General features: G+C 39.9%; 1 protein-coding gene across 7 annotated transcripts in view; it reads left to right on the forward strand.

Annotated features, from left to right (window-relative positions):
• LOC113047766 (MICOS complex subunit MIC19-like) overlaps positions 1 to 21144 on the forward strand; it is a 66886-nt gene that overhangs the window by 14586 nt on the left and 31156 nt on the right. For all 7 annotated transcript variants that reach the window (XM_026209041.1, XM_026209044.1, XM_026209043.1 and 4 more), the window contains one exon: positions 1688 to 1859. In XM_026209041.1, the coding sequence (XP_026064826.1) occupies positions 1688 to 1859 (172 nt within the window). The remainder of the gene's footprint in view (positions 1 to 1687; positions 1860 to 21144) is intronic.

Below are 21144 nucleotides of genomic sequence, written 5' to 3' on the forward strand. Positions count from 1 at the left end.
CTCAGTTGATGCTTTTGGACTATTTTTAGTCCTGGAAGATGGTGTAAACGCACACAATACCAGAGAGGGAAGTAATGATGGATGTGTTGTGCTGATATGTGTCCAGTTCAGTAGACTGAAACTGGACATGGCTGGAGTCGCTCACACTTCTCTCAGGAGAACAAAATGCTCAATGATGTGTATATTCACAAACACAGGAACACAATGGGACGCCACCAAATATTCATTTTTCTTTCTGTCTTTACTTATTATTGTTTGGTTGCAAGTTAAATTCTGCATGCTAAACACACATATCAATCATAAATCAGAGTTTGCTGTTGCCTTCTGCCGCATTACTCTTTGTACTGTACTGTCTGGCGCAGTACTCTTTGGGGATTCAAGACTGTTTTTTACAACATTGCAGAAATGTATATGTCTGTGTGTGTGTGTGTGTGTGTGTGTGTGTATTTATTTATTTATTTTAAACCGTGTTTAGACTTTTTGGAAACAGAATTGGAAAAATTACATATCCCATATAACATGAATCAAATATATAATATTTAGTTTTATCTCTTGACAAACAACATTTTCTGAAAGTTAAGCAGCTTCACAGCCTGCAATGTCCATTTGCTGATAATAATAATAATTATGATATAATAACAAAAATAAAAAATAATAATAATTATGATATAATAACAAAATGTTTCCTTTTTTGTTGTCCCATCATTTTCCCTCTGTATTTTTGTTCGATTGCATATTTGTAACTTTTTACTGAACTTAGCGAGTCTTTGTATATCTCACACACTTGTTTGTGTTTGTTTCGGTAACGTTATAATTATACCCTCTGTTATTGCCCTTTTTGGCTTCTTTTTGTCTTTTTTTTTTTTTTGATGGCTGCTGTTTGATTCAAACCACAGCACAGAGATTACAGTTTGTAGTGAGTTTACCTGAGTTTACTTCACAAAGCAAACCTCCTGCTTGATGGTGCAGCTGAGGTTGCTAGGCAACAGTGAGAACCGGGTGACAGCTTCTAAAGTCTCTCCACATTCAAGCTCAAAATTCCAAATAGCTCCGCAGGATTATCTCAAAAACATCAAAGAACACCAGAATTATTAGACAACTTCAAATGAGGAAACATGTTCACAACCTCACTTGATGTATGAGTTTTTTTTCCCCTCTTTGAGGTTGGCACACTTTGGTCTTTTTTAACCATTCTTCCCAAACTGTGATTCAAACTCATTTGATATGTGTGGCCTAGCACAGATTTATTTATTTTTTCTTAATTTTAGAATTTTTAAAAGTTGTTTATCACTTTAAAAAAAACAATTCTACTTGAGAAATTAATCATACCAATGGGACATTGAACTCACTCTCTTGTTTAAAAAGTTAAATATTATTATATGATTATTAACTAAATAAAGTGGAACAATGGAATGTAGCCTTCAGGTTTTTCTTAATTTAGATCATCGGCATAGTCTTTTCTTTATTTTAGTTGTTAATATTGTTGTATAATTTTATTTCCTAATTTATTGTTAGCTATTAGTTTCACTGTTTGAAATGAAATAACAATACCAATAAAATAACAATACAATGAATATTCCTAATATGTTTTATATATTATTTTCATTTGAAATGGAAGCTGTTTGAATAGCAGTAATGTGGACCAAAGATCTGAAGTTTTCTATATTCTGTGCTGCTTTTTATTTAGGCTGGAAAAGGAAAAGTCCCAGGCTCATGTTCAGGCCCAGGCAGAAGCTCAAGCCCAGGTTAAGGATGAGGTGAGCAGGATCCTTGCATTAGAGAAAGAGAAGAGCGTCCAGAAAGCCATACTGAGAGAAAGAGTCACCGCCGAGGATGAAAAACTGCAAGTTCAGATATATGTGAGTAAATTCCCAAACGCAGAACTGCATCACACTGTCTGTGTTGTAAACAGCTAAGCACTTAGGCTTTGTTCACATTGCACATAAATCAGATTTCCACATCTTTAGGACCGTACCACAAGTGATGAAATCTGATATCTTTGGTCAGACAGTGATGTCAGTATCCGGTCCATCTACATTGGCTGCTATAATGATGACTTAAGTGCCAAGAGCCTTAAGAGAGTAACTGTCTTAGTGGAAAGAAAGAATGGAAAGCTCTATAAATGCTTAAAAAAATACTTGGAATGACTGCATTTCATGTGCATTTATTTTATCCAAAGTGACTTGCATTGAACTCGAGCTATATATAGCTATGATTTTATTATTTATTTAGGCATTCCTTCTGAATGCATGACCTTGCTACTACTATGCTATACTCTATCTAACATTAAATAATGTTGCCTCACAGGAAGTCATTTAATGTAAATTTAGCTAGGCATTGATTCCGATCTTGGCACTGACACTGATGTGTTTTTAAGCATGTTTGCTTTATTTAACACTGCATTGAAAATAAATCAGCCTCTAGAAAGTTACATTGCATCAATATAGTTTGAATGACATGATTTTTAAGGCCTCCCAAGATATTTCTGGTATTATTATAATATTATAATAAAATGAAGTGATTTATAAATATTTAACATAATCAATAATTCCAGAAGTTCCAATAACTGAATATTGTTCAGTGTTTTTTATTACCATTAAATGTAAAGGACTTTTCAAGTTGATCTTGAATTATTATTTTTTTAATAATTGATTGATTTTATCACTCAGAAAAAGCACTTTTTCAGAAAATTCTACCCTGAAAATCTTTTGGAGCGTGATATAATTACAAATATATATATATATTACTGTACTCTACAAATATTAATTATAAAAATTCCTATGACTTTTTAAAAGATTTTATTAATTTCCATGACTTTTCCATAAGTATAAATTCCCTTATATGTCCAGGCTTTCCATATGGTGATGATAATGCTGGTTCATCAAAAACAATGACAGTTATTGAGAAAACAAATATAATGCTGCTTGTTTTGTCTTATTTCAAATCGCAACCCATTAGCCCATTTTACCCAAAAATGAAAAGTCTGTATTAATTTACTCATTCTACTTCTTTATCTCCCTCACACCAATCAAGACATCATCAAACTCACACATAAAAAATGACTACATATGGACAACATAAGGAGTGTTGCACATGCACCTTTTTTCGTTCTGTGCTAATCCAAAAGGAATACCAGTGTGCACACATCCCAATGTAAGGCAGTTTTATTTGCAGGCGGCTAAATCGCCCTTGTAATCACATTGTAAGACGAGGGACCCCTCCATTGGTTTTGACAGGGCACAGATTATTTGAGCATAAAGTAAAAAAAGAGGTCCCCCAGAGAACTGGAGCTGTTTACAAACGTATGGTATTGATTACATAGCTCATTTCACACAGTCATCTCTGTAATAGAAAAATGAATCATTTTGGGATGAGGGTGAGATGTGCTGTAATTCACGGCTGGAAGGTGTGTGTGTGTGTGTGTGTGTGTGTGAAAGAGAGAAAGAGAGAGAGAGAGAGAGAGAGAATTGGGAAAGCGTCATTGGGAATGGTGGGTAAAAACAATTTGGAGGGCAGCTTGGGGTGCTTTGTGTGCAGGAATGTTTTTTCATGATTAGTTGGTGGTGGTCTCATTTCAGAATTTGCTCTTTGAAAGATCTAGATTTGAAACAGACCAGCTATAGCTGAAACAAACACAAATATGGATCCCAGCAGCCCAAAGAAACAATCCATTCTAATGCAATCCCTACCCATTACAATACAGTATAATACACACAAAATGTATCTTTGGTCTGGCTATGCAAGTCTTATTAGGATCTGTTAAAATGTAAAGTGCCTCAAATGTTAACAATTCAGGTCAGTAGATGGTTGAACTTATTGTGTGATGCTTTAATTGAGTTGTAAGTATTAGAGTTATACGTCTCTCATGTTTTGCTCTTTTCACTGCTCTGCAAGCATTGAGGAAATAGACTTGTCGGTGTAAATAAATAACTAGACACGGCTTGAAATGTGTTTTTTCCATTCAATATGAAATAAACACACACACACACACAGGAAAATTAGTTGGACAGGTTCTTGGTTTTTTTCTCTTAACAGAAAATTTTCAGGACATCATCACACACATTTCATCCCTCTCAATTTTCAATTCTTCTTTGAGTGGAGTTTCTTTAATAGAATTTTGAAGGGTTATCTCCAGATTGAGGCCGCTTTTTCTCATGTAATCATCTGTTCTTCTGACAGTGTTATCATAAAACTCTTTTCATTTCTTTTTTCTCCTTTGAAATGATTTGTTTTCATTGTGAAAGGCTGGAGCCACACTTTCATTGTAATCCTCCCGATTTTCAACTACAAATGGGACTTTCTAGGGACCTTCACACTTGTTTTTCACATCCAGCAATTTTTGATTTTAAGCTACATAATGGATAAATGTCATTTTGCTTAAGAGCCTGCATACGTAGTACAATAATTTTTGTATGTGAATGACCTCATTGCTGAATTAATAATTGATCAACTCGCCAAAGTGAGAATGTGTTTATAAATATGACACGTGCACAAGATATAGTGAGTTAATCAATATGTTATTCTTTAATCACAAAGTAATGTTCAACCTATTAGTAATTGGAAATTGAAATGAGTTTCAATTGCCTACAAAATATCATTAAGTGTTTGAAAGTCCTTGCTAGGTTAGTACATGGTTCTGCTGCTCTCAGCATACTTTGAATGGATGGACCTTTCAAAGATGATTTGTTAAGTCCTTTGTCCTAGCTCCTTCCTCTGAGCACATTTCTGCCTGACTGCAAGGCGTTCAATCATTAAACATCAATCAGGCTTTTGAAATGCGCTCTTACTGCGAGTAAGATCCGCAGTGCCACACTTCAGGCTTTCTGCAGTTTGCTTTACAAATGCATTAGCCAGGCAGTGTATACGCTCACTCATGGGACATTTACACAAGCCAGTGGGTTCTTACGGTATTATTCGTGTTCTTTTTTGGGTTCGAGCGGCCTAAGCAAAGGCAGGTCATTTGGACAGCGGATCTCCTTGACTTTGTCTTTAGATCTCTGATGCATCCTTAACATCTTGATGGTTTGCTTTTGGATCTTAAAGGGATACTCCACCCCAAAATGACAATTTTGTCATTAATCACTTACCCTCATGTCGTTCCAAACCCGTAAAAGCTTTGTTCGTCTTCGGAACACAATTTAACATATTTTAACATATCCTTTTAATAGTAACTTGTGTTTAGAAGTGGAGAAAGATAAATAAATAAAAACGATGTATGTCTGTCTTTATCAGCTATTTACATTGAAATATAATTAAATACTTTACATATACACTACCATTCAAAAGTTTGGCATCATTAAGAATTTTTGTAGTGTTTTTGATAGTACGGTGTCATCAAATTTCACAATATTACTGTTTTTAATTTAAAATAACTGTACATAATATTGTTGTGGAAATAATTAAAAAGTTTAAGAGAACAGCAATTATTTGAAATATATTTTTTTAACATGTTAAAATGTATTTATTGTCACTTTTGATTAAATGAATGTGTCCTTGTGAATTAAAAGTATTTATTTATTTTTAAAAACAGTAGAGTATATATTTTAACTTTTCTATTTCTTCTTCTTTTTCTTCTTTTGACTGAAGATGTAAATGAAGTTCAGGATTCTTTGATGAATAGAAAAATAAAAGAAACTTAATGTGTCCTTGATGAAAGTATTCTTTTTTTTTTTTACAATTAATTTATAATTTCTAAAAAAAAAAGTATTTACTTAAGTGGGGGATGCAACAAATGTAATGATGCAGTCTATTGGAAATTTGTGTATGCAATCATCACAAAGTTGCATAATTTTGTCGCCAACATAATTCTTTCCATTATATTGTGAATATTCAATACAGGGTTCTTAAAATCGATTTTGTAAACCAAATGAAAACCACATTTCCAGGATTTGCTTCTTAGAGATGACTGGAGCCTAATTTATGAGAAACACAGCTTATATTTTAAAGGTTGTGAACTATTAAGATGACCAGTGCTGCTCTGTGAGCATTTTATTTTTCCTCTCCTCGGTCAAGGAGATATCGATCCCACTTTCATCAGAATTCACACCGTGCTCTGGTCTTCAGACACTGTTGGTCACGTACAATAGCAGTGCTGAGTGCTAGAGCCGGCTGTATTCTCTGGGAAAAGTCTTTGCACGCCCAAATTAGCCTCTCCAATTATCACGCCCAAGTCAGGAGCTCTGAGGTTGCTGTTCTGATGGATGTCCTTCTTCTCGAACAAAGCGGTGACTCTACCTGCAACCATAAGTCATTTACCTAAAGCACACTAGCTTAGTAGCGAATCTCTGTTTCTACATCCAAAAGACCATGACTTTTGCTAGCTTTTGAAAGCGCTTGCAATGTACACTTATGTGGTAAGCCGTATCTGGATTTTTTTTGTCAACTTGTTAAGTGGAAACAAGAATGGATGTTATTTGACACTTATAATAACTTATATTTCCTCAGAATTTCTGCGATAAATTCCAACTAGAGTGTCGTCATTTTCCCAATAGACCTTTTGAGTATATTAAACTTGCTCATTTTAGATGCATTGCATTGACATTTCATGATTTCTGTACCTCTTCGACCATACATGCTGTCAGCGATTCGAGACATTAATAAACTCGTCAAGTCTGCTGGTGTTTGGGTTTCAATGACTCTGGCCCTCTAGCAATCTTTCAGGACAGCCAATCAATCACAATGCATATCATTTCATTCAGACACTGGCAAACCCTGTGGCAAACATCTCAATCAAACGCAGAGTCATCAGTCTCCAAACCGGTGACCGATGCAACTTATTCAATGGCTGGCGAAGTGATTTGATGAAACAAAACAACAGACAGTCACAAACCACTGTCATTTTTAACAGAAAAGCAAGCACGGGCTGCTGTATGAATAGTTTGGCAGAATGAGAGCAGAAAAAAGACATCTCAGTTAATCGCGATCTCATAAAGCTCTGTTTTAACACAATAAATATATGCACAATGAATCTTTCACAGTGTATACACTTTATGTGTTAAAATGAGACAGTCCGTGAGCATGCAATTTGCTATTTTCTGTGAGCACGCGGCACGCCATTGCTTTCCAGGGACCAACAGCGGAGACTGTGATTGGATACATTGCGCAACCCTTTAAACACGTGTTATAAATAGAAACTATGCCTAGCTTGCGCATGCCAGTCATTTTAATGTTAATATTAATTGTTCTTTTTGCTTTTGTGCAACTGATAAATAACAATTTATTTGTTTTAGACACTTTGTTTAGAAACTTTCTATTTTGCGGAAGTCCCGCGAATCATTGTATTCTCCCGCATCCCACACACACGTGAGTCTCTTCTCGTCCGGGATGGTAGGGGCTATTAGAGTCTACACTGTAAAAAAAAATTCTGTTAAATAACAGTAATTTTCTGGCAGCAGGGGTGCCAGTAAAGTACTGTTAATTTACAGCTCTTAACCATTAATTTACCACTCTTATTTTTTAACAGTATTTTACCGTAAATTCTACCATGGAAATTAACTCCACTCCCACTGCTTCAAACAGTTCGAGTTTTTAAAACTAGCATTCCTACGATGTTAGTACTAGGAACTTATTTCATTTGAGTCCACTGAGAAGGAATATTTCTTACACTTAATGTGCAGTAATAAAGTAATTAAATACATGACTTTTACTCAAATCACTGCAGCTCATTGTCAGCTATAGCACACATGTATGTGCTGAAGTAATTAACACAGAGATCATCACTGTATCAGCGACTCCACATTCACTGCCTTTATATAAAGCAGCAGAAAATCAGAATTTGTGGCTCATCATTGACTGAAGCACCAGCTCTACTCTACAGCACAATGGTGAACAACAAAACTACATTAAACTAAACGATCTCTCTTGTGCAAACACACATTAATACAGTCAAGTTCAGTATTTACTCTCATTATCAGTGTATGACTTTGCCTAATTTTTTTTCTATGAATGTTCACAAATATTTTAGTTAAATTAACTTATTTTTCATTTGGTAAATCTGACGTTTACATTTTACAGTATATTACTGTTTTTCCTTGACTTGACGGCAAAAAACTGTAGAAAAACATTTTTTTGCTGGCAACCATTAATTTACGGCAAGAAACAGTAGAAAAACAGTTATTTACTGGCAGCAGGGGTGCCAGTAAATAACTGTTTTTCTACAGTTTGTTTCCTGTAAATTAATTACAGTTTATTACTGTTAAATTATGTTTCATGCTGTTTTTTCTTCATCTTAAATCTTTAACCCTTTAAACCCCACAAGAAAATCCTCAGTTTTAAATAAACACTTATAATGTGTGCACACTACAGAGTGTTAGAGTAACACTGAATCAGTGAAGTTAATGAGATAATTCTGTGATTAATTGATGATTGAGCATTAGTGATAAACACCTGCGGAATCACTGAAGGAAAGAGAAACACAAGAACTACAAATGACTTCAGCCACAGCCTTAGATGAAATCAACTGAATAAAAGAATACATCAAATCTCTCAAGATCTGATTAAACAACTACTAAAACAGCTTTACCAGATTCACATTACTAACCAGACTGACTTTATTTCTGTCAGATGTCTACAGAAGAATTTATGGAGAGTTAAATAGGTTTAGGTGTTTTTTTCACTACCATGATGGAGATCAGTGTTTAATTTAGTTGGGCTCTTGAACGTGACTTTTCAACAACTAAGGTTTTTTTTTCTTTTTTTTCATGCTGTAACAATGCGCCTTTGGAACCTGTTATAGCAAAACACAAGTACACAGAAGAAAAAAAATCTGATATTGTTGTTTATAGATTGACAAGAACAAATACTATTATTTCTGATCTAATCCCGTGTCTCTTCTCTTATTGAATATTGATAATACAGCATGAGAAGGAACACTGCTGAGCCATAAGTTATGAAAGACTGTTAATAAAATTTCACTCATAATAAAAAAAAAAAACCTTTGCTGAAATTTAGACAGAAACATCAAGAATCAGCGTATGAATCACAACAATGGTGACAATCCACAAAATAAATGAACAGATCAGTTATGAACATCACAACACATGCTACTAAAACTTAAAACAAATGCAAAATTATAAGCACATAAGAATTCAAGAAAATAAGTGAACAATTCAGGGGCATAATTTATTCATGCCGCAATGCATGCTGGGAATCATGGATGAGTTTTATCCTGTGCTGGTACCCAGCATGCATTGCATCATGAACCTTTTGATTGTCACCATTGTTGAGATTCATATGCTGATTGTTGATTTCTCTCTTTGAGTGTTGTGGGGACTGCTGCCCGAAATACTTTTTAACTAAAACTAGTCGTTAAATCCATAAATACTGGTTATCACACTACTTTTCAATCTTACAAAATTTAAGTGTCATTCACTCAAATATTTCAACACCAAATTAATATTTGATTATTATAGCAACACTTTAAGTCAGTCTAGTAGATCATGCCTGTTAGAAACAACCATAATCACTTGACTATCAAAATTAATACTGCTGTAACAGATGCATCATAAAGATACAAATACAGCAATAAAACAAAATTTAAAGTGCAAAAGTCAATGGTCAGGAGCCCAACTAAAGCAAACACTGATCTCCACAATGGTGACGCTAAACGAAACAGTAACATTATCATCTAAATCTCTTTAATTCTCAATAAGATCTTTTGATCTCTGTTCTCTGATCTGACAGAAATAAAGTCAGTCTGGTTAGTAATGTGTGAAGTTGGTGAAGCTGTTTGTTGATCGTTTAAATCTTCAGTTGATTTCATCTAAGGCTGTGGCTGAAGTCAGTTGTATTTCATGTGTTTGTCTTATGTTTTTTTTTTTCTTCAGTGATTCTACTCATTAACAGCAGCTGTTGATCAGTGTCTGAATTCACTCATTAATTTTCAATCTCTCTGTCAGGTGGACTATATTAGTAAACTCATGTAAGGAATAGTGAATGAGGGAGTAGGGTGTGATTTGAAACACAGCCGCTGAGTGTCGACTTTGAACGTTGTTAATTTACGATATATAGCAGCAGGCTACTTCTCGAAAATGATGAATATTACCCAGAATGCACTGTTTTAATGAAAAACAGTATTTTACTGTAGAAATTTGGCCGTTTTTTTACAGCGATTTTTAACAGTGTATTTACACAAAGTGAAAATAGCTAGAAGGTTCTATTTATAATATGTTAAAATAGAAAGATATTTTGTAAATTAGTTTTTGCAAATAGTGGCAGTTATCTGGAACTCAGCATTGTAATACATTATAAAATTATGTAAAACAAAAAAAACTACAAATATCTAATTATTAAATGGATGCCACCTAATTGAAGCAAAGCCCTAGACCTACCCTAAACCCTTCCCAATAACTTTATTTTCAACTTTTTGATTATTTCCTTAATTTTAATTAAAAATATATTATTTTCTGATATGATTTGAAATTTGAAAAGGGAGAAAAAAGTTTGCCATGAGGCAGATTCGAACCTGCGTCGATTGCGTCAAAAGGAATATGACACACACTTCATCTACGCCACTAAATCTGAAGATTGAAGAACATCTTTTGTAATCTTGACTAGCCCAAGCACACGTTGGTGGAAGATGGTGTCTCAGCCAACAAGGCGACCTATTTGCACTTAGTGTAAATGGACACTCCGATATTTTTTTTTTCTACAGTTAAACCGTTGCACACGAAAAAAAAACTAAAAAAACTTCCCTTGCCTATGAGGAATTGTTTTTTTCGCAGTCACCTGAAAGTGTTTCACATTATCTGATTGTGTAAAGCTCTTGCATCTCAATCATCATGCCAAATTATTACCACTTATTTAACACTTAACTAACACTTGAGCCATAGTAAAAAAAAAAAATCCTTTAAAATAAATAAATACAATTTGTTCTTGTGGTAATTGTTTCATGTGCACCTAGTATATTTTCATGTTTACAATATGGCAGTTATCTTGAACTTAAAGATGGGGATACTTTATTTTTATTATTAGTCATGATTAATTTTTATTATTTTTTGTCTACTTAAGTCTTCATTTCATGTGTATGCACACAATTTAAATTATTATTATTATTATTATTATTTATAATCTTTTTTTATGTACAATGGGTATAGAAAAGCCCCCCCCCCGCCCTTTATAATAATCACACTTTGTTGCTTTGCAGTCTGAAATGAAGGCAGACACAGTTTTTTTTTTTATCCAGCTGTATTTGCTCAGTGTAACTTATAACATCCAAGTGACAGATAAAACACATGTCAGGAAAAAAAACAGAATCACTGAGTTCTCCCTTTTGTATCAGTAAGAAACAAAATCTAAATATAGAATATTTTCTATACCCACTGTAACTGCACTTTTAATGAAATAGTAAATCAGTTGATAGTCGAACTGTTCTTTTTTTTCTCACATCAAGTTTTCTGCTTCTACAATCAGCTATACCTTTTATAGTCCGCAGATGGTTTTATTTGATGCTTGGATGGTCTGCAGAAGCCACTTCAGTTAAGCTTGTATTTCAGGAGTACAAATGTCCCCCTCCCGAAGCGCTCTCTCTCTTTTTCTCTTCTTTTCTGCGGTGTTCAAGTAGTGCCAGCCCTAGCAAGTGTCCCCCTAGCAAATCCATGTGCTTCAAAACGCTGTTACATTTTAGATACAGCTGACTGGCCCTGACTGAAAATACCCCACAATTTAATTTCCCAGGTATTAAAGAAGACTTGCTGGTTTTTGAATTGGATGTAATAGTAGGTTACCCTCTTTACCTTGCTCAAGAGGTCTGAGAAATTAGTTTTCTTCGTCTTCAGTCTTAAGTGAGATAAACAGATTCTGCTGCCTGAATAGAGATGTGTTAGTGTTACAGTACAGTAGTGTGTTGTGCACTTATTTTCATTAAAAAGTACTGCTGTATGAACAAAAGTGCAATAACATTTGGTTTGCAAAGCCTGGTTCATGAGAACGTTCCGTTTAGCAGTCCCTGGATCGGTTGGAAGAGGTGGGCCAGAGCGTGCTTCAGTTAAATATAGATCAGTGAGTGTGAGCGCTAACCGCGCCGAAGCGCAGATCTTCTGATACGTGCTGCTTGACTGTGTGAATATTTCTGAGCGGCAAAAGCGATAGATATTAAGCAATTTATTGTGAGAGGGCCGTGTGTTACTGTGACTCAAATAATAAACCACAATGTTAACAAAGCAATGCACTCCACTGTGCTGAGCATGCGCTTCTCTGCTGTCTTCACATGCTACCAGAAATGTCCTATTTCCCATTTATGAAGTCGTGATTATGAGCTTGTTGAGTTCTTTTCTGTTAAATATAACAGTGTTTTGTGAATGTTGATGCTTAGCCAAAATAATTTGATGGGGAGCATTGCCTCCTGTGACCCATGATTTGTCTGTATTTGTATTCAGAGCCAGTGACCAACAGACTTTCATAATAATAATAAAATACTGCGTTAACACACAATAAAATTATTATTGGTTTTAATCAATTAATGCGTTAATGTGATAATAACTTGCCCAGCCCTAAAAAAAATAAAATAAATAGTATATTCATTAATTTAACTCTTTTACTAGGAACAAACTGTCCGATTGTTCAGCGTGTAGCTTACATGTTTCCCCCAACACTGTTAAATCAAATAGCTTTGTAATATCAGTGCATGCGAACTGCGGTCTATGTGTCGACAATGAATGCAGTTCGTGACTGCAAAATGATGGTGTTCCAATGCAGTAGAATAGAATAAAATTTTTGGCTCAGTAAATTAGGTGTGTAACGTACAATCCCGCTTCGTGTGTGTGTTTGGAGTGCGTCTGTTTTCCCTCATCTGTTTCTCGGCTTGGGCTTCCTACTGATTCCCCATTGTTCACTGAGTTCAGTAGCCTTTGCTACCCACATGCTGAAACGGTCCCTAATTGGCTGGGTCTGGGGTTGGCATCGGTGCCCGGCGCTCACCCCGGCAGCTAATTGGCTCAGCCGGCCGCCCGTTTCCACGAGCTTCGGCCAGAGTTGGATTGATGAATGGCAGCAGGTGTCAGGAAAGCTGCTTTGTGACAGAGCAGCTTGTGAAGTCAATTTACAGCCCAAAAGGCAACAGGAGGGGTTTTGCATATAGCTGTGTCTCTTGAGAGAGAAGGTATTTGAAAACTATTTTTAGACCTCATTTTAAATGATGAAACTGGCTTTCCCCAGTTATATAAAATAAGAAAAATAAAAAATCACTCACTTGGCAAAGGTGGCAGAGCTCCAGAAAGACTAAAATAAGTGGAATATTGCTGTTATGATCTGGACTTTCCTTTTCCGTCAACCTAATCCTTGAATATCTCACTTCATTACGAGCGTAGATTTGCAATTAAAGTTCACCGGAAGCATTGTGAGTAGTGGAATGAACAAAGGTTTACTTTGACTTGGTACTGAGGTGAAGGACACTAAATTGAAGGGAAAAAAGCGAGAGAAAAAAATGTAGACTGAAGTATCTGTAATAGTTAATTTATTGTACAAATTTCTGAAAAAATAAATTCTGATTGGTCAGTTTTGGAATCCTCTGCATTAATACGTATATACAGTATTTTTTTCTAATCAATGCAGAACTTTATTTTTGATCATTTAAATGGTTCTTTCCTCTCTTCTGCTCTTCAGTCTCTTTTTCTCACATGATTAAATAATTGAGCTCAAATCAGAGTTTCAAGTCTATTTATTTATACATTTATTTGGTAAGTAGACATTTAATAAACAGGATAATGGACAGTCAGACGGTCATTATGGCAAAATAAACCCTTTCAGGGTGATTTAAGACCCCCTTTCTACCATCTGGGATCATTTTGCGATAATCTGCCGGTCAAATGTACATTATCCCTTCCTAAATTTACATAAGGAACATGATTGTGTCACGGGCCGGGCTAGAACTCGGATCTCTGGTGTGGTGGTTGAGAGATCTGCCACTAGGCCACAGAGGCTGAGGTGTTGGACCCAATTGAAATACTCAAGGCAGTACTCCAAGCAATATTGGTTTATTGAAAAAAAAGGACATTGGAAGCCAAAAAAATCCAACAAAAGTTCTTCTCAGACAGAGGAATTAATAACAAGAGAGATAATGGGAAAACAAAACCACAAGGGAAAATAAAAACTCCACGAGGGGAGAAAACAAAACTAGAGCATGTGAACAATCAAATAACTAGGAACGCCTTACTTGAGGTAGCATGGGAAAACTTGGAAGGACTGAAAATACAGAGCTGGTAGCATGCAGCCTGGACTCAAAAACCAAGTGTCAAACAAGGGAAAGACTCAGCTAAAATACTCTAAGGGAAACAAGGCACAGGTGACCTGGATAACGCTAACAAGAGTAGCCAAAGAAGAACAAAGACAGAAGGGAACACAGGAGACCTCTAGAGGCACGGAGACAAACTACAGGACGTCAAATGCTGACAGGACCCCCTCCTCTAGGAACGGCTCCTGACGTTCCTTCCAGAACACCCGGGCCTCCGGGTGTGAAACTCCCGGATCAAACTTGGGTCAAGGATGTCTCTGGCTGGAACCCAGGAGCGCTCCTCTGGCCCGTAGCCCTCCCAGTCCACCAGATATTGTAATGAGTTCTGGACCCTCCGGGAGTCCAGTATCCGGCGCACTGTGTAGGCTGGCTGGCCGTTGATGATCCTGGGAGGTGGAGGGGGCCTGTGCGGGGGAGCAAACGGAGAAGACAAGACAGGTTTTAGTAAAGAGACATGAAACGTGGGGTTAATTCTAAGGGAACGAGGGAGAAATAAACGATAAGAAACAGGGTTAACTTTCCTTGCTATGCGAAAAGGCCCGATGTATTTCTGGGAGAGTTTCTTGGATTCGACCCGGAGGGGCAGGTGCTTAGTAGATAGCCAAACTCTTTGACCAGCTCGAAAGTTGGGGGCTGTCCGACGGCGACGATTAGCCTGAACTTGGTATCTCTGGGAAGTTCGAAGGAGGGTACGTCTGGCCTTCCTCCACGTAAGCCGACAGCGTTGGACAAAGCGTTGGGCCGAGGGAACACCAACTTGCGCCTCTTCCTCTGGGAATAATGGAGGGGTATATCCAAACTGGCATTCAAAGGGGGATAGTCCAGTAGCTGAGGACTGGAGGGTGTTGTGGGCATATTCAGCCCAAATAATATAGGTGGCCCAAGACGTGGGATTGTTAGCCGCCATACACCGTAGGGTGGTCTCCAGGTCCTGATTAATACGTTCTGTCTGGCCATTAGACTCCGGATGGAACCCAGACGATAGGCTGGCCGTTGCCCCAATCAGCCTGCAGAAGGCTCCCCAGAACCGGGCCGAGAACTGGGGACCTCGGTCAGAGACAATGTCCAGGGGAATACCGAATATGCGGAAGACATGGTTCATGAGGAGCTCCGCAGTCTCCTTGGCTGAAGGCAGCTTGGGCAGGGGAATGAACCGGGCCGCTTTGGAGAACCGGTCTACAACCACCAGGATGACTGTATTGCCCTTGGATGGCGGAAGCCCGGTAACAAAGTCCAGAGAGAGATGGGACCATGGCCTGCGGGGAATAGGTAAGGGATGGAGCAGCCCCTGAGGTCGCTGATGTGCAGACTTTCCTTGGTTGCATACGGAGCAGGCCTCCACATAGACTTTAACGTCCTTCTTGATGGATGGCCACCAAAACCGCCTCTGGAGAAAGTCAAGGGTGCGGGCACTTCCAGGATGGCAAGTCAAGGGAGACTCATGAGCCCACTGCAAGACCCGGGATCGGGCCACTTGAGGAACGAACAGGCATCCAGGGGGACCACCACCTGGATCAGGCTCATGGGCAAGGGCCTCTCGCACCGTTCTTTCCAGTTCCCACTGAAGGGGCGCGACGATACTAGACCTCGGAATTATTGGAGTCAAATTCCTCTCTTGGGTGTCAGGGGAGTAGGCTCGAGACAGGGCATCTGGCTTGATGTTCTTGGTGCCAGGTCTGTAAGATAGGAGAAACTGGAATCGATTAAAAAACAGTGACCACCTAGCTTGCCGAGGATTCAACCGCTTAGCCTGCTGGAGATACTCCAGGTTTTTGTGGTCCGTGAGAACCTGGAAAGGGTGCTGGGCCCCCTCGAGCCAGTGGCGCCACTCCTCCAAGGCCAGTTTAACTGCGAGCAACTCACGATCCCCCACGTGGTAGTTGCGCTCGGCATCCGAGAGGCGACGAGACATGAAGGCGCAAGGGTGTAACTTTCCATCTGTACCTCTCTGCGACAGGATGGCCCCAACCCCCACCTCTGAGGCATCCACCTCCACCACAAAAGGTCTGTCTGGGTCAGGGATCAGAAGAATAGGAGCGGAAGTAAAACGGCGCTTGAGATCTTCGAAGGCCCCTGCTGCCTCCGGGCCCCACTGAACCTTGGTACCTCCTCCCTTAGTAAGTGCTGTCAAGGGGGCAACAACAGAGCTGAAATTCTTAATGAACTTCCGGTAGAAATTTGCAAAGCCAATGAAACGTTGTACCTCCTTCACCTTAGTAGGTATGGGCCAGTTGTGGATCGCCTCTACCTTCTTAGGGTCCATCTCCAGGTGGCCAGGAGTGACAATGAATCCGAGAAACTGAGCCTGGGTAACATGAAATTCACACTTCTCTGGCTTAACGTAGAGGTGATTATCAAGGAGTCTCTGGAGAACCCTGCTTACATGCCCCTCATGCTCCTCCAGTGACTTTGAGAAAATGAGAATATCGTCAAGGTATACAAAGACGAATTGATTAAGAAGATCCCGGAGGACATCATTAATTAGTGCTTGGAATACTGCGGGGGCATTGGTGAGTCCGAACGGCATTACGAGATATTCGTAGTGGCCTGTGGGGGTGTTGAAGGCAGTCTTCCATTCGTCTCCCTGCCGGATCCGCACAAGATGGTAAGCATTGCGGAGATCCAGTTTAGTGAAAACAGAGGCTCCTTGAAGCAGTTCAAAGGCAGTGGCCATGAGCGGTAGGGGGTATCGATTTCGAACCGTGATCTTGTTGAGGCCCCGGTAATCAATACAAGGCCTAAGACCCCCGTCTTTCTTCTGAACAAAGAAGAAACCTGCCCCAGCTGGGGATGTTGAGGCACGGATGATACCGGCTGCCAAGGACTCCTTAATGTAGAGATCCATAGCTGAGCGCTCTGGAGGAGACAGGGAGAAGATCCGACCCCTGGGAGGGCAAGAGCCAGGGAGTAACTCGATAGCACAGTCGTAAGCGCGGTGAGGTGGTAAGGAGGTAGCCCGGGACTTGCTGAACACTGCCTTAAACTTATGATAAACTCTGGGGACTCGAGACAGGTCGATAGACTCTTGAAACTCGGGACAAGGGACTGGGGAACTCTGAAGTTGACAGGAGAGTTGGCAGGTAGAGCCCCAGCATAGGATAGTGCCAGTGGGCCAGTCGATATGGGGATTGTGTCTGCACAGCCAAGGGTGACCCAGGATAACCGGGTACTCAGGGGAGTCAATAAGATAGAGGGTCTCCTCCTGCTGGTGTTGAAAGATGGTAAGTCGCAGGGATTGAGTGGCTTCCGTAACTTTGCCCGGTTCCAGAGGTCTGCCATCCAAGGCAGTAACTGCCTGGGGTTGAGGAAGAAGTTGTGTGGGGATATTAAGTTTCTTCGCCAAGGTTAGGTCTAGAAAGTCACCTGCAGCCCCTGAATCAATCATAGCCTGGACCTGATGCTGGTGGCCCCCCCAGGACAACGTAACTGGAACTGCTAGGACGGCGTTAGCAGGAGGAGCTCTAATTTTCCCCATCACAGCCCTCCTGTTGCTGTATGGGGACAGGCGTTTCCCAAGAGCTCGGGGCAAGAGGAACGGAAGTGGCCGGAAGCACCGCAGTAGAGACAACGACGCTCCCTCATGCGACGTTCCCTCTCGTTAGGAGAAAGCCTGGAACGGCCCAATTGCATATCTTCTGGGGGATCGTGGAGCAGTTCAGGAACTGGGGGATTTCTGGAGGAAGGAGCACAAACTGGAGAACCGGACCTCCTCAGAGAAACTTGGGACTGAGACTCCTTGCGACGGGCAGCCCTCCGCTCTCTCAGACGATTGTCTAGCCGGATAGCCATTGCAATGAGAGATTCAAGATCTTCAGGCGTTTCTCGAGTGGCTAACTCATCTTGAAGGGGCTCAGACAACCCTCCCTGAAAGCAGACCCTCAGTGCCTCATCGTTCCATCCACTTTTTGCAGCTATGGTCCGAAACTCAATGGCAAAATCTGCAGTGCTTCGGGGACCCTGACGGAGAGTGAGTAGGCGCTTAGAGGCTTCCCGACCACTGACAGGATGATCAAACACCCGCTTGAACTCTTCCACGAATGCCACATAAGACTCACAACAGGCGTCCTGGGATTGCCACACTGCTGAGGCCCAAGAGAGTGCTTTGTCTGAAAGAAGGGTGATAATGTAGGCAATCTTAGAGCGATCCGTGGGGAAGCTTGATGGTTGGAGCTCGAAAGTGAGGGAACACTGGGTGAGGAAACCCTGGCAGGAACTGGGGTCTCCAGCAAAGGGCTTAGGAGGCGGTAGTCGGGGTTCCGCCACAGGGGAAGGCCTGATGCCACTCGGAGGTGATGCAGGGGAAGGTGAAGAACCCGGGAGGCGTTCAAATAGCTGGCGGATGGAGCTCATCACATCAGCCAGGAGCTGAGAATGTTTGGCCATTAGCTCTTCTTGTCGGCTGAGAACAGCTTCATGGCGCTGAAAGGACGCCTCATGTTGAGCAATCACTGCCAATAGGTCCTTGGAACTGAGTGTTTCTGGGTCCATGAGTGACTTGGTTTTTCTGTCACGGGCCGGGCTAGAACTCGGATCTCTGGTGTGGTGGTTGAGAGATCTGCCACTAGGCCACAGAGGCTGAGGTGTTGGACCCAATTGAAATACTCAAGGCAGTACTCCAAGCAATATTGGTTTATTGAAAAAAAAGGACATTGGAAGCCAAAAAAATCCAACAAAAGTTCTTCTCAGACAGAGGAATTAATAACAAGAGAGATAATGGGAAAACAAAACCACAAGGGAAAATAAAAACTCCACGAGGGGAGAAAACAAAACTAGAGCATGTGAACAATCAAATAACTAGGAACGCCTTACTTGAGGTAGCATGGGAAAACTTGGAAGGACTGAAAATACAGAGCTGGTAGCATGCAGCCTGGACTCAAAAACCAAGTGTCAAACAAGGGAAAGACTCAGCTAAAATACTCTAAGGGAAACAAGGCACAGGTGACCTGGATAACGCTAACAAGAGTAGCCAAAGAAGAACAAAGACAGAAGGGAACACAGGAGACCTCTAGAGGCACGGAGACAAACTACAGGACGTCAAATGCTGACAGATTGAACATGTATTTTGGTGAAAAGGGCTGTACGCAGATGTGATTGGACCAGTTCATCAGGTTTCTCCAGATGGACAAATGCCATAATTAGATTTCCACGAACGCCCATATTGACATTGGTTTTATTCACCCTTAATTCATTATTTGTGGACTTGCTGCTACCAGGTGCCATGTATGCTGCATTGGCAAAATAGCAAAAAGAAGAATTAAGGCATACTGATAATTGCAGAGAGTGTAGTGATAGCACAGCCATGCTGTTTATCTGCCTTTAATTGGGAAGATGCCCAAATGTGAGCACAGAGAGAGTGGCCTTGTGGGAGTTACTGTCCTCCCACCGGTCACAGATCGGCGGTCAAATCTTTTAGCACAATCTAGGTTCTCACTCCCACTTTGTTTGTGTTTTGCGAAAATGTGTCTCTCGGGCTAACCTGGAATAAATTCTGAAATATTTTTGTTTGTACAAGTTTTTAGTGTTTTAGTGTTTAGGGTTTTCATCTCAACTGATTATTGGGATTGCAGTCTGAATTTTTACACATTTTTGTTAAAAAGTTGCAATTTACATTGCAAAGATTTATGCACTTTCTTCAACCAAAGCTAAAGTAGAAGTTCCAAGTGTTTTTTTTTTTTTGTTATTAAAGAAAAAAGTTAACATAATAAATGTACTAAAGGTTTTGTTTTGTTCTGTTATCCACCAAGGAGCTCGAAAAATGTTAAGGAGCCCTGCTCTTTGATATTCTGGTGACTCAAGTCCCTTTATTCAGTGTAAGTCAGGAATTTTTAACAAGCACCACTTATAAAAAATAAAATAAAAAAACCCTATAGCGGTAGCCTAGTGCAGGAAAAACATTTCAGATGTCTCTCTGATCATCGCAAGTGATAAAGGACACAATACCAGTTATTGTAGACAGAAATGGTCAAACAAGGCTCACCTTAACCAGATACCAAGGGCAGTCCTCCTTTACCCAGAGAGCCCCAGCGGACATGAATATGTAAACAGCTCTATCTCATTACAGTACCACCTGACTGAGGTCATACACACACAAGTCATGCGGTCACCATCAGCATGAAACCCAAAGTCAACCTCGTGTCTGAAGGGCAGCCACACTTCTCTTTATTTTTTCTCAATTATGTATCTCAGATTTACCTTGACCGTCTCTCTCGGTCTTTGTGTCTCTCCCTTTCTCTCTCCCCTTATTTGTTCCCTCGTTCCCTTAAGGCCTTTATTTCAAAGGCAATTGTTCAGCCTTTAGGTCCCTTCGTGTGTCGTCTAGTTGGATATTAGAGAGAGGAACACTCTTTTGTTTTGTCCTGGATCTCCACTCTATTGTCTACCTCTGCTCCTCTCTGTCTGCAGGGGTGTCTCTCTCCTCTTTATTCGGCTGTTCTCTCTCGGTGGTAATGGATGGCTTAGTCTTCCTTAGAGACTGCTGTCCATGAACGTGACTGATGATTTGATTTCCCCATGGTTTTCCCCATATGGCCTCAGCAGAGATAACACAAGCTGAAAAGAGCTTTAGCCATCAGTTAATACCTCGGGCTGCTGATCAGTAAATGAATCAATCTGTGTGATCAGGTTGGTCTGAGCTTGACCTGTAGCCTGGCACAGACAGCATGGGCTCTAAACCTCAATGACACGTACAGATATTTAGTATATGGAAAGATTTGGCTACGCTCACACTAGTGAAAGTGCCACATTTTGTGCTCTCATTCACCATTTTGTTTGTTCACATTAGATTTTAATTAGATTAAATTGGCCTGATACAGGCCTTCTGTATAACCGCTAATTTGATCTTTGCTCACAGAAAATGAGGCCCTGACTCTGCCAGGACAGTTTGTTTTTTCCCCCCATGTCTCAGTAAAGGACATGTC

The sequence above is a fragment of the Carassius auratus genome, chromosome 29, assembly GCF_003368295.1.
Source record: "Carassius auratus strain Wakin chromosome 29, ASM336829v1, whole genome shotgun sequence".
In the NCBI taxonomy this organism is placed as follows: Eukaryota; Metazoa; Chordata; class Actinopteri; order Cypriniformes; family Cyprinidae; genus Carassius; species Carassius auratus.